We start from the raw sequence: 15,634 nt of genomic DNA, 5'->3' as shown, positions 1-15,634 counted from the left end.
TCAACAAAATAAAGAGGTAACCTAGGGAATGGGAGAAAATATTTTCAAATCATATATCTGATAAGGGGTTAATATCCAAAATATATAAAAAACTCATACAACTCAAAAGCAAAAACCAAACACTCTGATTTTAAAATGGGCAGAGGAACTGAGCAGGCATTTTTCTAAAAAAGAACTACAAAGGGCCAATAGGTACATTAAAAGGTATTTAACATCACTAATCAAAAAAAGTTAAGTTCCCTCCTATTCTTTACTCAGTATCTGAATGGGTGCTGACTTACCCAATTTTTCCTACATCTATTCTTCTTCTTTAATATGTTAATGTAGTTAGTTACATTGCTACATCTTCTAATACTGAGTCATCCTCACAATAAACAGTATAGACTGATTAAATAGTATAACAACCATTCCCCCTTTTTGGTACATACTCTATCATAGGCCTTCTAATATTTAATTATCTTTATACTTTTCACTTTCTCACTTGACTTAAGTACCTTGACAGCAGAAATCATATCATATTCACATTTTTATCTCTAAAAATTAGCATATATTCTAACAAAGTTGTTTGAATAAATAAAAATAATAAATAATCTGAGACTAAGCATAGTGTTTCAAAAACAGTTGCTTCCTAATAAGAGTTATGAGGTGACATCCTCCAAGCTAACAACTCATTTGGCAGCCCGGAATAGATTCTCCCTAGGAAGGTTTGTGCCCCAGAGATCAGCTGAATAAGAGTTCTAACCTACAATTTGAGATCTACAGAACAAGGAAGAATAGTAGTAAGGCAGGCCAAATCTGACCTGTGACTGATTTATGCTTAGTGTAAGGGAATTAATGAGTAGCCCAAGGCAAATGAGTATAACTAGAAAAGTAGGCCTCCGAGGTAAAAGCACCAACCAGAACTAGCTACTTAGAAAAACAAGGACACTGTATTGCAGAAGTCAGATTATGTGTGATGGCAAACAAAGACCAACAGCAGCATAGTCAGGTAGTCATGTTTAAAAACTCAGAATGCTGAAGGGAAAATCTTGTTTTTTTAATCAACTCTGATACACTTAGTAAGTTAAACAAATACTCATTGAATACCTACTGTGGCCATATTACTTAATGTGTAAAAGCATAGTTTAGTCAATCTATCATTATAGAGAAAAGTATACAGATAATTGTAATTGGGAGAGGAGAGTAAGAACAACCCTAGTAACAAAAATGTTAGGTAAACCTACAATTATGTAATTTTCACTTGCAATCATAAGAGATTCAGTAAATATCTCTCTAGCCTTCTATCTTTTTGTTTTTATTTTCCTTACTCTATATTTGAATCCCCTTACCTACCTCTCACCTGCGACTGCCTCCTAGTCATACACTGATAACAGACCTAAAAAACACTTTGATATTTTAATAAACCCAGTCATTTAATTCTGACAACAAATGTTTAAGAAAGATTTCAATATTGGGATGGCCGGGTGGCTCAGTCGGTTAAGTGTCTGCCTTCGGCTCAGGTGACGTTCCCAGGGTCTTAGGACTGAGTCCCACATCAGGCTCCTTGCTTGGCGGGGAGCCTGCTTTTCCTTCTGCTTGCTCTGCCTGCCGCCCCCCCCCTTCTTGTGCTCTCTGACAAATAAATAAAATCTTTTAAAAAAGAAAAAGAAAAATTACAATATTACTACTAAAAGTATATATAAACTGGGGTGCTGGGTGGCTCAGATGGTTCAGCCTCTGCCTTCAGCTCAGGTCATGATCTCCGGGTCCTGGGATTGAACCCTGCGTGAGGGGAGTCTGCCTCTCCCTCCCCCTCTGCCTCTCCCCTACTCATGCTCTCTCTCTCAAATAAGTAAAATTAAAAAAAAAAAAGTATTTTTAGATTAAATAACTGTACAAATTTATAGTGCAAGCCCATTATTACATGATAATATATAATTTGGATTATACTTTGAAATGGATGCATGATATTCTAATAAACACGAGTGATTTCATTCCCACTTTAACAAATTTTATAATGTAAATATTACCTTTGTCCCTGACAGTTGTTACCACATTTCTCTTCAAAAAATTTTTATGCCCAACATTCTGCACATGGTATTTCAAAATGTATTCAGTTGCCAGAAAAGCCTTTGGCCTCCTTTGTATAAAGCTGTTCTAAGAATTAGCAAGTTTTAAGAATTTAGAATTCTGGTTTGCTCAGAATCTTTTAAGACCTTTTTGTAAAGAAAATTTTATTTATAAGTTTAATATTAAGTTTTTCAGCCTTTGAGAAAGATTCCTTGAAACTATTAAGACAATCCTGAATATAAAAAGAGAGAACAGTTTAGTTTTTATACACTAAGGATATCAGATGAAATTATTTCAGCAATCTGGGAAAAACTAAAATATTCAACTTAGAAAAGCAAGAGAAAGTATTTTGAAAAATCTGCAGAAAAGTACTTCAACACCTAAAATTAACCTCATATTCAACAGATTATTAAAGATAGGGGAATGAAAGTTTCCTGCCATCTTTTTTAAAAAAGTTTCCTGCTTTGTGTTTACAAATCTTTGCTGTGAGTACATGGGATTTGAGGGGATTTCTATGATCTAGTAGACTCATTTGGAAACCCAAATGATAGTGCAGTTCTTTGGTAGAACAGGCTGATACTAGGTACTCAAAGTCTCAGTTTCAGTTTCTAATCCACACTGTACCTACTGAGAGTTAATTTAGTATGCAAACAAAACTGGAAAGTTCTTACTAGTTTAGAATCTGAATATATATCACAGCCTATCCATAAACTTTCTGGACTTGGGAGACCAGAATAACTGCTAAGCACTTTAAGCATGGACATAGAGAGCAATAAACTTTCAACTACAAGGCTTGGGTTTCCCATTTGATTCATGCCTAATTTGAGTTAGGGTCATAATGACATATGTTAGGATCACGGAAAACAGGCTCTTTCACCCCAGGAATGCAATCTCTTTATGTGAGAGGGATGGACTACCCTCAGGTGAAACTGCCTGAAAAGTCCTAATCTCCGCTCCGATGGAAGATAGCTGATTATTTAAGGATAGACTTACTGAAAATTACGTACATCAAGGAAATTAGTAACTTCAGAAAAAATAGTTTTTTTTTTAAAGAAAAACGTAGGTTCTGCAGAAAACATTATACAGTTATACTAATGTGAATACTGATTACTGATTTGACTAAACTTGTAATAAATATATTAAAAGGACAGGATAAGAAGACATAGAAATGGCCAAAAAAAAAAAAAAAAGTTCAAATCTCATCTACCATTATCCAGAAGTCAACATACAATGTCTCTAAAAGGGATAAATCAAGAAATATGAGGGTGGGGACATTATCACTATAAATGGGACTAAATGACATCAGAAATTGCTTTTTAAAAGTTAAGTTTTTACTCTAAGAAACAGAACTGAGAGGTAAGTTAGGGCACGGATTAGCATTTTTCACTATTAACCTTTTATTTATTATTCTTTTTAAAGATTTTATTTATTTGAGAGAGCACGAGTGAGCACTGCATGCACTAGTTGGGTCGGGGGGAGGGCAGAGGGATAGGGAGAAGCAGACTCATTGCTGAGCAGGGAGCCAAAGGACTAGGGTGGGCTCCATCCCAGGACCCTGAGATCAGGACCTGAGCCAAAGGCAGATGCTTAACAGACAGAGCCAACCAGGAGCCCCCACTATGAATCTTTTAGTATTAACTAATTCTTTTAACTACGTAAAGTATTTTTTAAAGAGAGTAAAGATACTCATAAAAAAAGAGTTTCATGAAGCCTGTCCATTTTATTTACTTCTAGGAAAAAAGTAATGGTATCTATTACTTAGCTGAAGCACTTAATGAGGCTATACATGCAGGATTCAGTGCAAGAGATTCAGAGTCATAAGACATTTGTCAGACTATGAATAAACATAAGAAAATAAAACAATATAAAAAATTTCATCTGTAAAAGGTATGCATTCCATGTAAAGTCAGAAAGCACTACATTCCTGCTTGTATTTTAAGGTTCTTTTTTTTTTTTTTTACAATAAAAGTCACAGTACAGTAATTTAAACAAACTGGGTAGAGTATGAAGCCGGAATTCTCTAAAAAGAAATTATAGTCTATTAAATATTTTAAATACTCTGTCTTTCCTTCATGTTTACTACTTAAAATGCCAAACAAAGATTAATTCAGAATATAGAGTCATGATTAATGCAGTTCTGATTAAACTCTTTTTGACAGCATTCTTTTTTTTTTTAGAATTTATCTTCAGAAAGACCTTTTTCTAAAATAAGAGCTACTGAATGATACACATATGAAATGTGAGCAAGTAACTTTCTAATCATACATAACTATTTCCAAGCCAACATAATGACAGATCAACCATTTGCTTTTATAAGATGAAAACTGAGAAATGCTTTAGAGGCAAATAGCCTAGCAATATAGTTCAAATCTGTCCAGCCAGAAGTTAAACGCAACATGGCAGTAAAAGAGGGCCTTAAGCAATTGCACATTTATAAATGACCTACTTATGACAAGATGCATTAATTTCAATAAGCAGGCAACAGTATCTACCACTGTATACAGTAATTTTAAAATTAGGGTAAAAGATGAAGAGAAAGTTAGCAATTTTGCAACACTAATGTTCTAAGACTTTTGGTCCTTGTATAACCAAGGACCATGTCTTTACTTATTCATTGACTAATATCTATGAGAAACAGAAACCTGATAGTTTTAATGGCTTTATGCTCTTCTACCCAGACTGCAAGCCTGTTATGCATCCTCCTGGACCATCTGTTTAGTGTTGGTGCTTAACAACTACATGTGCTCATGTTTTTGATCATGCCATTCTAATATAAAACTAGTTGTAACAGGTTTTTTTTTTAATTTTTGAGATATTTTATATGGTAACATGTAACTGCATAACATTTGCATGTCACTATGAAACATTTGAAATAAGTATTTGCATATCTAACTTCAAATGTGCATATACCAGAATGATTGCCTTATGAAAAATAATTAACTGGGTAAGCATCATCACCATATACGGTTATCCAAATAGTAAGATATCTCTACCTTGAGAATATCAGGCAAATAAGTGGTTTTTAAAAAAGTATCCCTTCACCTTAATTTCTCTCCTTTCTCACATCAGTCACTGCACATGATGGCAAACAATAAAACCTAGTATTATATAATCTTGTATATATCTATAGGATATTTTCATATATATTAATATGACACTTTATTATGCAACAGAAGTGTTTTATGCATACTTCCCATTTTGTCCTAATATTAATATTAAATTAATATTAAAAACAAATATATGCGAGGGTCAAGACTCAATACAATAACTTTTACTGCTTCACCAAGAACATTTTAAAGTGAAACTCGATTTCTTTTTCCTCTAAGTACACAGTGTGAAGAATGCAATGACTATCAGTACAACGTGGTACCACTCCTCGATTTGTGCTAAGGTGTCAGCAGTTTCACCCATCTTTGCTTTTGCACCATCATTTTTTTTCCAACACAGGCAAAAAAGGCAGATGACATCTTAATATTATATAAAAATAATTTTGACCTCGCAGACTGGCAGGGGTCTGTTAGGTCTCACTTTGAGATCCACTGTATTAGGCAAACCAATTCCTGTTCTTGGTATAGAGACCTGAGGATTTGGTATTATGGATAATCAGTGTCTTCATAAAGTAAGAGAACCTTCTTTTATATGGTGGTCAACCACATGGCCAGTAACTAAAAGTTTATAGCACCGACAAGGATCACTGATCTGTGATAGAATCTTCACCCATTGTCCTCAAACCTTATCACAGGGTCAGAGGGGTATGTTTAAATTTGTTTTAGTCGGTATTTTGGGGTAGTATTTGCTCCAAATCCAATCAGTTCTAGAGACTCAAGAAATCTCAAACTGAGCTGATACATAATTAGCTATTTTACTTAATCAGTGATAGATTTGACTAGTACAGCTTTCACTCACATACTATCAATTCAATAGAGAAAGGATTTCTGAAGTCCATTAAGCCTCCCAGGATAATTTCAACAGTTCACTTGATTAATCACCAGTGACAGGTATAATGGTCATTCCTGAGATGCAAGAAAGCCCTCTAAAATTAAAAAAAAAAAAACACAAAAAAACCTTTAAAAAGTATTTTCCAAAGTACAATCTCTTCTAATTAACAAAATATACAGTCATAGAATCTTACCTTAAATAAGAAGTTTTAAAATTCAGTAAGAAAATCTTTTTCTTAAAAAGACTTATTTGTCAGAGAGAGGGAGAGCACAAGCAGGGGGAACAGCAGGCAGAGGGAGAAGCAGACTCTCCGCTGAGCAAGGAGCCCAATGCAGGACTCGATCCCAGGACCCTGGGATCATGACCTGAGCCAAAGGCAGATGCTTCACGGACTGAGCCACCCAGGCGTCCCTTAAATATATGCTTTTAATGCTATAAATTTCTCCTGAGCACTACTAACAGACTGAGCCACCCAGGCGTCCCAAGAAAATCTTTTTGCATCATCAGTTTCTCTAATATTAAAAATAAAGTCCCTATACAGAATTACTCTAAGAATAAGAATTCCATTAGGAGCAGAATAAAATTACCACTATATTGGTTTAATTTGCCCATTTCAGTGTACCATAAAAGTGTTCCAAAGAGATCACAAACTCCATTATAAGCCGACCAATTAAAGGGGGGAAAAAGATAACCCAATAAAAAAGCATTGCTAAAAACAGACAGAAATGAAAGAATACAATAAAAAAGTAGTAGTAAAATAGAAAAGAAAAAAAACCCACATATACAAACCAAGTACTGTATTGGAAAAGCTGTGATGAACTGAAAACCAAGGTAGAGGAGAGGTACACAAGTAGGGAAGTAAGGAATTATTAATAGACAAGTTAAAGACTTTGCAGCATGGTCTACAAATGGCTCAAGAGAAATAAACTGTTTTAGGGACCTCCAATTTAATAAAATAGGTCCCTGGTTTTTAGAAGACAGAGGAATAAACGAAGTAAGACTTTAGAATATTTTGAAAGCAGCCACAAATGCAAAGTTCATGGATAATGGGATATTTAAAAGAAAAATGGGCAGCACTCAATAAATACTGGACTTAATTTATGCATTGCAGAATTAAAACAAAAATAAAAACAAAACTTCTGGAGAATTATACAAAGACCAAAATTCTCTTCCAGAAAAAATAACTCAGTAACACTATTTTTCAGAATTAAGTCTAAAACAGAGCAATTATATGAATACTCTCAGATAACAGAAAAATTCATTGAGAACAGCACTGCCCAAAAACACTGGCCTGAGCTCTTTCTATAAGCAAAGACAAAAACTTTGAATCGTTATAGTTAATAGAAGTATAACACAAAGATGGCTAAATTCTAACAACTGAGTAGTTAAAATGCAACTTAATTTTTTGGGAATTGTTAAATCTCCTAGATAAGTTAGATCCTATAAATGCAGACTTTAAAGCATTCTGCTAGTGCAAAAGAACTATAATAACACATCCTCAAAACTATTTCACTAAATAAAAAAATGAAATATGTACTAACAGTAATGAAAATGTAAACAAGAGTACAAATACATAGCTATTGAAATGTTTCTCATATAAAATTAGGCATCAGTGTCAAAACACATTGCTATATTGCACATTTAAATGTTTTCAGTTGCAAGTAATAAAATAAATGTCCTTATTTTCTCACGCAAAATTAAGTATCCAAACTTAACATCCTCTTTCCTAGAAATACATAATTTTAATTCCGTCTGCCTAGCTTTAACCTTGGCATATCACCTTTCATTCTTCCCTTTCACGCACTATTACCTAGAATTCCATCAATTCCTTGGCAAGTTCTTGAATTTGCTTCCTTCTTCTCCACTCATATATCCTACCTGACTAGAACCTCACCACCATAGGACAGAATGCTATCCATCACTACCCATCTATCTTCTACTAACACCTACTTGTTCCTGCTTATTCCTCATCTTTGTTCCAAGCACTAACACAATATAAGTTTCACTGATTTGCTGATGTATTCTCAGTATGGGCAATAGTATATATAGTGTATGCTTAATAAATACTGGATGAACAAATAAAGTCCATATTCAATCTATTCTACAAACTAATGGCAAGGTGATTTTCCTAATATTTTTAATTCCCTAATAAGTACTTTTAAATGGCTCTACAACGCCTGCCATGTGCAGCCTAAATTATACTGGTTATTTTTCAAGTTTCCCATAATCTAATCTACTCTGTCTTTGCAAATTTATATTCTATTTCCCAACCTGGATGGATCCTCTACCAAGGCTAGTCTCCTCACCACCTCCCAAATCATAAATATAATATGCTTTTTTCCTCATGTTGATTCCCCAGCTTTAAATACCCTCCTCTCCTCATCTATGGCTGCCCAAGCCCAATCATTCTTCAAGGTTTGAATTAAATCTAATTTCCTGGGGTGCCTGGTGGCTCAGTGGGTTAAGTGTCCGACTCTTGATTTCAGTTCAGGTCATGATCTCAGAGTCCTGGGGTTGAACCCTGCATCAAGACCCGCACTGGGCACCACACTCAGTGTAGAGCTGGCCTGTCCCTCTCCCTCTCCTACTTTGCTCTCCTGCGCATGCACCTATTCTCTCTCTCTCAACCAAATAAATAAAATCTTAAAAGAAAAAATCTAACTTCCTCCCCCTTGATTTCCCTATCTATACCTCTAGAGCCCAAGCCTAACTTTTTTTTTTAATAAAGATTATTTATTTATTTGAGAGACTGAAAGCGAGAGTGCATGGGCAGGGGGAGGGGCAGAAGGAGAAGCAGGCTACCTGCTGAGCAGGGAGCCCAGTGAGGTACTCCATCCCAGGACGCTGGGATCATGACCTGAGCCGAAGGCAGATGTTTAACCAACTGAGCCACCCAGGTGCCCCCAAACCTAACTACTAACTAACTTCTAAACAGTACGGCTCCCTAATCTACTCACACTAACATACACATTCTCTCTCTCACTCACTCAAAAAAAAAAAAAACAAAATAACAAAATACAAAATTCATACAAATTAAAAAAAAAAAACCAACCCTAGCTAATAACAAGAGATTTGCTTTCAAATACATACTTGGGATCATTCACCATTCATTATAGATTCATCTTAATTATATATATTCAATACTTAACACAAAGACCTAAGTTTAAAATAAATGACATGTGGAAATACAGTTTAATTCATTTGCAAAGATTTAAAATATAGAGTTGGAAAAAAATAACTTTCAATTATGAGAAAACTCAACTCTCCATTTTCCCTCAACATTCAAGTTAATGGAGAATTTACTGTGGTTTACCCTTTTTTAACCAGTCTTGGCAAAAATAGATTAGAGTATTGCCTCCATTGGTTTTTCTCCACAATTTCTCATCCTCCACAACTCCGCAGTAATCCAGGTCTTAAACAATGAGTAGGACCCAACACCTAAAACTAAACTATCTTCCTTGGTCCTTTAGCACCCAAGGAAAGGAAACAGTCATGTTGTCAATAATAACGTGAAGTTCACCTTTTTCTAGCCTTCACTAGGAAAGTAAATTACATTAAGAATACACCATTGTTTCAAATTTCCTGAAAGACTATGGAGATATTCCACAAAGTTTGATGTTTAAAACAAGCAATATACTAATATAAAATTTTAAAACTGCTAGTCTTCTTCCTCTATTTTTTCTTTAATTATAACACCGTTAAAATTAGCTATTTATTTCCCAGCTTTCAAAATACTCATTTCTACCTCGTCTTAATCAAGAGATCACTAACCTTACAAAGAATAAGGAAATAAATTCTTTCTCAACTTTAGTTATTTTCACTCTATTCCATTTTATCCACCCATTAGCAAGGTCTAACCTTGGCCCTAAATCATCATTCAGAACTGCAACCTTCAAAATCTCAAATTCTGAAAGTCCCCTCTGACTTCAATCTCCTATTCCACCCTTTCTTAACTTCTTCTAATCCTACTCTTCCTTCATCCTACTGTGACCTCCAGTCTATCAGCCTTCTCCTGATGACACCTGCTTTCCTCCTCATTTTAATGCTCACACTCTATTCATTTCAACTGTTCACCTGGATAGCCCTATGTCTATCCCCAGTTCTGAGTAAACTCTACAGATCTTTTTGTCAGTTTCTGAGCAGCTAAGCATCACTGGGTAAGTTATTCAACTATGCTGATTGGCTCCACTACAAACACGTGCTTTCCAAATCTCAAATTAGCCATCAACCTTACATGACAATACTTGCATTCATCTTTAACTGACTCCCTTTGTGATTTCCTCCCAGCAGCCTTGTGAATTTTCCTACTTTCCTCAAATTTCCAGCCTTTTAATGTTGCTGTGTTGCTGTTTCCTAGGATCTATCATTGGCCCCTTCTGTACTTTTTTTCTGACACCCATGTCTTTTTCTATCACAAACTTAAAAACAAATTCCCGTCTCTCTCTCTATTCTAGACTTTTCCCTGAGCACCAAGCCTATGTATATCCACCTGCCCACAAGGTATTTCTCACTGTTCACCAGACACTCCAAAACTAACTCAGAACTTATTTTCTACACTTCCCCTCCCCTCCAAGTTTCATCCTCCTGTAATGTCTTACTAAGGGCACTACCATCTGCTCCTTACCCAAGTAAAAAGTAGTCATCCCAGTAATCCCTTTCTCATTCTTCATAACAAATTGGTAACCAAATCCCATTATTTCCATGCTATCTCTCTTCCATATCACTTCAACATCAATGCTGTTTCTATCTCTATTCTGGCCCCTCTAAGCACCAAATTAAATCCTTCTAAAATGCAAATGCTATCTGTTTCAATTCCTTTTATGATTTAGGTAGCCTATATTATACTGTTTTTCAAGCTGGAGTAAGGTAGTGACACCTTTTTAAAAAACAAAATTATCAAGAATCTGAAGATTTGGGACGCCTGGGTGGCTTAGTCCGTTAAGTGTCTGCCTTTGGCTCAGGTCATGGTCCCTGGGTCCTGGGATCGAGTCCCACATCAGGCTCCTTGCTCAGCAGGGAGCCTGCTTCTCCCTCTGCCTGCTGCTCCCCCTGCTTGTGCTCTCCCTGACAAATAAATAAAATCTTAAAAAAAAAAAGAAAAAAAGAATCTCTGTGGATTATTCTACAGATATCCTAAGAGTCCAAAGACCCAGTATGAGAAAGTGACTTAAGAAACTAGTCTTATTCTATGAAAAAAAAAATCTCTCAATTGTGAATTATCATTGCAAAAGAATTTTATTAGCACCTCTCGAAGAAGAATTTAAATTACTGAAATGAAAACACAAAATTAAAATTCCTAAATTACCACAGAACCCCCCCCCCAAAATATCTGTGGACCTAGCTTAAGAAACACTAGTTATGATGTTTAATTTTATGTGTCAACTTTGATGGACCATAGTGCATAGATATTTGGTCAAATATTATTCTGGATGTTCTATGAAGGTGTTTCTTTGGATAAGATGAACACATTAATCAATAGACTTTGAGTAAAGCAGATTACCCTCCATAATGTCAGGGGGCTTCATCCAATCATTTGAAGGTGTTATTGGAACAAAGGCTGACCTCCTTCTAGCACGCTGCCTTTGAACTCAATGCAATTCCCTGAGTCTCCAGCCTGCCAGCCTGCTACCCTGCCCCATCAGTTTTTTTTTTTTTCCTAAGTCTTACATTTATTTAAATAACATCCAGTGAGAACAGAGTGGGCCAATTACTACCCCTTCCTCATAATACCAATGGACCAATACAGGGAGAGTAAGCACACCCTGCAGCCAGCCTGCCAGCCACTCTCAATGAGGGTGGCCCCAGCCCCGGCCACGGCCACGGCCCGCAGCTGGGGGAGCGTCCACTGTTGAGAGAGGGTTTTTGATGGTTTCATCTACTGACACGATAAGGCAGGCAGCCTCAGAGGCTGTGGTCAGGGCACGGATGCGCACCATGGCTGGCTCCCACACGAAGGCCTCGAAGTTGTCAGCAATGTCCTCATTGTTGATGTCCACTCCATACCATATGCCCCCCGGGCATGCCACGCCTGCAGCTTATTGAGGATGTTTGTGGCATCAAAGCCAGCATTGTCACACAGCTGGCGTGGAATAATTTCCAAGGCCTTGGCATATGCCCCAATCAACAGCTGCTGTTTTCCTGGAATGGTCCTTGAGTAATCCCGCAGGTACTTGGAGAGCTCCATCTCAACGGCCCCGCCACCAGCCACCACTGAATCGTTCTTGATGGCCCTCCTGGCAATCATGATGGCGTCATGCAGGGACCGCTCTGTCTCCTCCATAAACTGCTCAGCACCACCACGAAGGATGATAGCGCAAGTCTTGGCCTTGGGGCAGCTAGTGAAGAAATTGTACCTCTCGCCTCCAATCTGGGTCTCTTCAAAGACCTGGCAGCGGCCCAGCACATCTGACGACAGAACATTCACACTCGTTTGGATGGAGCCTCTGCAGGCCATCATCGTCCTCTTCAGATCCTCCTCCAGCACTTGGCCAGCACAGAACATGTCCCTGTCGGCAAAGTACTGGGTGGCCACATCCCCGATGGGGAGTATGGACAAGACGACTTTGGCTCCAGAATGATGCATCCTCTCTAACTTGTCATAGTGTTCCATTCAGCATCAACAATTGCCTGATAATCCTCAACCATGCGGACTCTGATTTCAGCATTATCTTTCTCAGCTTTCAGCTCAAGCTCAACATTTAAAAGGGCAATCATCGGATTATTGTACTTTTTGGGTTGCATTTCAAAACCAGCATAAGAGAAAGTCTTCTTGAATGCGATGCCAGCTACCAGCTGGGACTCCTCTAGGACACCACCTTGCACCTTCTTGATTCCAATCATTTTAAGCTGCAACAAATTGTCCAGCATTATCACCGCATCCACCACCATCTTAGCGAAGAAGGCTTTCTGCTGGGAAATCAGCTTGGCGCTCAGAGCGGTCATGGCACACTTCTCCAGCAGCTTCCTCTGCTCCACTTTATCTTCCTTCTTCACAGTCATAGCAACCTCTTTGATCTTGTTAACTGCCAACTGGGTGGCAGTACGGAAAGCTCAGATGATCTGTGGGTGCAAACCTTCCTCTACATAGGGTTTCACTTGCTTCAGAAACTCTGCAGCCAGGAAGGTCACTGAGGTGGTACCATCACTGACCTCAGCATCTTGGGATTTGGCAATGTCCACTAAAGTCTTTGCTGCAGGATGGACAACATCAAGGAGTTTCAGAATTGTGGCCCCATCATTAGAAATTATTGCTCTGCCTTGGCCATCTACAATCAGCTTGTCCATGCCATGAGGGCTCAGGGTGGTTCCTACAGCCTCCACGATCACCTGGCAGGCACTGATGTTACTTACAAGCTGGGGGATGCCTTGGGAGCCACTGGTCCCCTCTTTCCACAGGATAACTGGTGTGGGCATCATTTTGGAAGCTTATTCAGTGGCTCGCTACTCCTGTCTTCTCCGCATCCAGGCGGCCCAGCCCCCAGCAGTTTTTAAACTAGCCAATCCTCCACAATCTCATGAGCCAATTCCTTAAAATAAATCTCTCTCTCTCTCTCTGTATACACACATGCACACACACACACACACACACACACACAAACCCCTTGGTAGTTCTGTTTCTCCAGAGAGAATCTGAAGTAACACATATCTCTACAGGAAAAAAATCCAATCTTCTTAACATGGTATCTAAGGACAGTCTCCCAATCCCCACCTCTTCAAACTCATCTCCTATGTGCAAGAAGCATATAATCTCGGGGTGCCTGGGTGGCTCAGTCGGTTGGGTGGCTGCCTTCAGCTCGGGTTGTGATCCCGGGGTCGAGCCCCACATCAGGCTCCCCCAGCTCGGCAGGGAGTCTGCTTCTCTCTCTCCCTCTGCCTGCAGCTCTGCCTACTTGCGCATTCTCTCTCTATCCCTCTGTCAAATAAATAAATGAAATCTTAAAAAAAAAAAAAGAAGCATATGATCTCTGCTTCGGCTATGCAAAATAACCTATAGTTATTTGATTCTACTATTTTTAGTCACATATTTATGCCTCTTTTTATGCCATTTTCCTCCTACTCCCATGTTTCTGATTCCAACTTACCAAATTGGTCCTATTCAACTTTCATGCCCTAGTTCAAATTTTCCCTCTTCCTCTTTGTGCCAACATTATTTCAAGAACATAATTCCACTATATAGCACATGTATCACACTGCAATTTATTTGCATGTTGTCCCCCTTATTAGTGAGCAAAGATCATACCTTATTCAGCATCATATCCCCAGCTTCTAGCAGATAGCTTGTGATATAGTGAGCACTCAGAAACTACTCAATGACTAAACTGATCTTTGATGGAACCATCCCTTCAGCCTTCTCACTGAGTACTGTAATTAGATCCTGGCAAAACAGATCTCAGGCCCTAGACCCACTCTGGCCCTCCTCAGGTCACGCCCTTCACCGCTGGGCAAAGAATCCATGGAAACAACAGGATATACCCATATACCTCCCCTTCTAGATGGCACTGTATTCACCTGGAACTCTGGAATTTCTTGCCCAAGTATCTCTAACCCAATTATAAGGCTTGCACAGGAATCTTCCCTAGGTCTGTCCTGAGGATGGACTATGCTACAGATGTATATACCCCTGTGCCAAGGACTGCTGTTTGGAAGAGCTTGGATCTTGGGCATGCATGCATGATGTCCACAGGCATGCAATGAGACCTGTCTGTGGTGTTAGAGCTAGGGATGTGGGGAGGAGGTTGGGCTCCACAACATTCTGATGTGAAACTGAATACCTGAATTCTCAATTCTATAAATTCTAAATTTGAATCTTTCCTTTTAAGTCACTATGAAGGTATATTTTTCAAGATAAAAGATCAGAACATAGCCAACAATTTATTAGCCTGGTTTATAATCTTTAAATATTTAGGCCTATTGTGGTAAATGAATGCTTGCCCTGAGTCTCACAAATGTCAGAATAAAGTTGATGAATTTCATCAACTTAGTTTTATTAAATATTGAACTAGCAAAATAGAGCTAAGATAGCACAGGAATAAAATCAGACATTACCTCTTTTTATTGCACTTCACTTTACTGAACGTTGTAGATAATTACGTTTTTTACAAATGGAAGGTTTATGAAAATCTTCTGTTAATCAAGTCTATTGGCACTATTTCTCCAACACCATTTGCTCACTTTTTTCTTTTTTTAAGATTTTATTTATTTATTTGACAGAAAGAGACACAGCGAGAGGGAATACAAGCAGGGGGAGTGGGAGAGGGAGAAGCAGGCTTCCCGCTGCGCAGGGGGAGCCCAATGCGGGGCTGGATCCCAGGACCCTGGGATCATGACCTGAGCTGAAGGCAGACGCTTAACGACTGAGCCACCCAGGCGCCCCAGCATTTGCTCACTTTCTGTCTGTGTGTCACATTTTGGTAATTCTTGCAATATTTCAAACTTTTCATTATTATAGTATTTACGATGATCTGTGATCAGTGATCTTTGATCTTGCTATTGTAAATGTTTTGGGGGTGCCACAAACCACATCCACGTAATACAGTAAACTAATCAACAAATGTTGTGTGTTTTGACTGCTCCACCAACCATCCTGATCCAGGAATTAAATTTATAACTTTCAAGGTAGTTTCTTCCTCTCTACCACAGCAACTCT

At 38.1% G+C, this 15,634-nt stretch overlaps 2 protein-coding genes across 2 annotated transcripts in view; both read right to left on the bottom strand.

The window, feature by feature from the left end:
- The window catches only part of CCDC88A (coiled-coil domain containing 88A), a 118,719-nt gene that overhangs the window by 94,948 nt on the left and 8,137 nt on the right, over positions 1 to 15,634 (bottom strand). The window lies entirely within an intron of this gene.
- On the bottom strand, positions 11,775 to 13,404 carry LOC110590498 (T-complex protein 1 subunit eta-like). Its single transcript, XM_044918970.1, is given in 3 exon segments — positions 11,775 to 12,004; positions 12,007 to 12,591; positions 12,594 to 13,404. Coding segments are annotated over 3 exon segments (1,626 nt in total).

This window comes from Neomonachus schauinslandi, chromosome 10, assembly GCF_002201575.2.
Source record: "Neomonachus schauinslandi chromosome 10, ASM220157v2, whole genome shotgun sequence".
NCBI classification, from domain to species: Eukaryota; Metazoa; Chordata; class Mammalia; order Carnivora; family Phocidae; genus Neomonachus; species Neomonachus schauinslandi.
The sequence above is the reverse complement of the archived record's forward strand: the minus strand, read 5'-3'. Positions and strand labels throughout refer to the sequence as shown.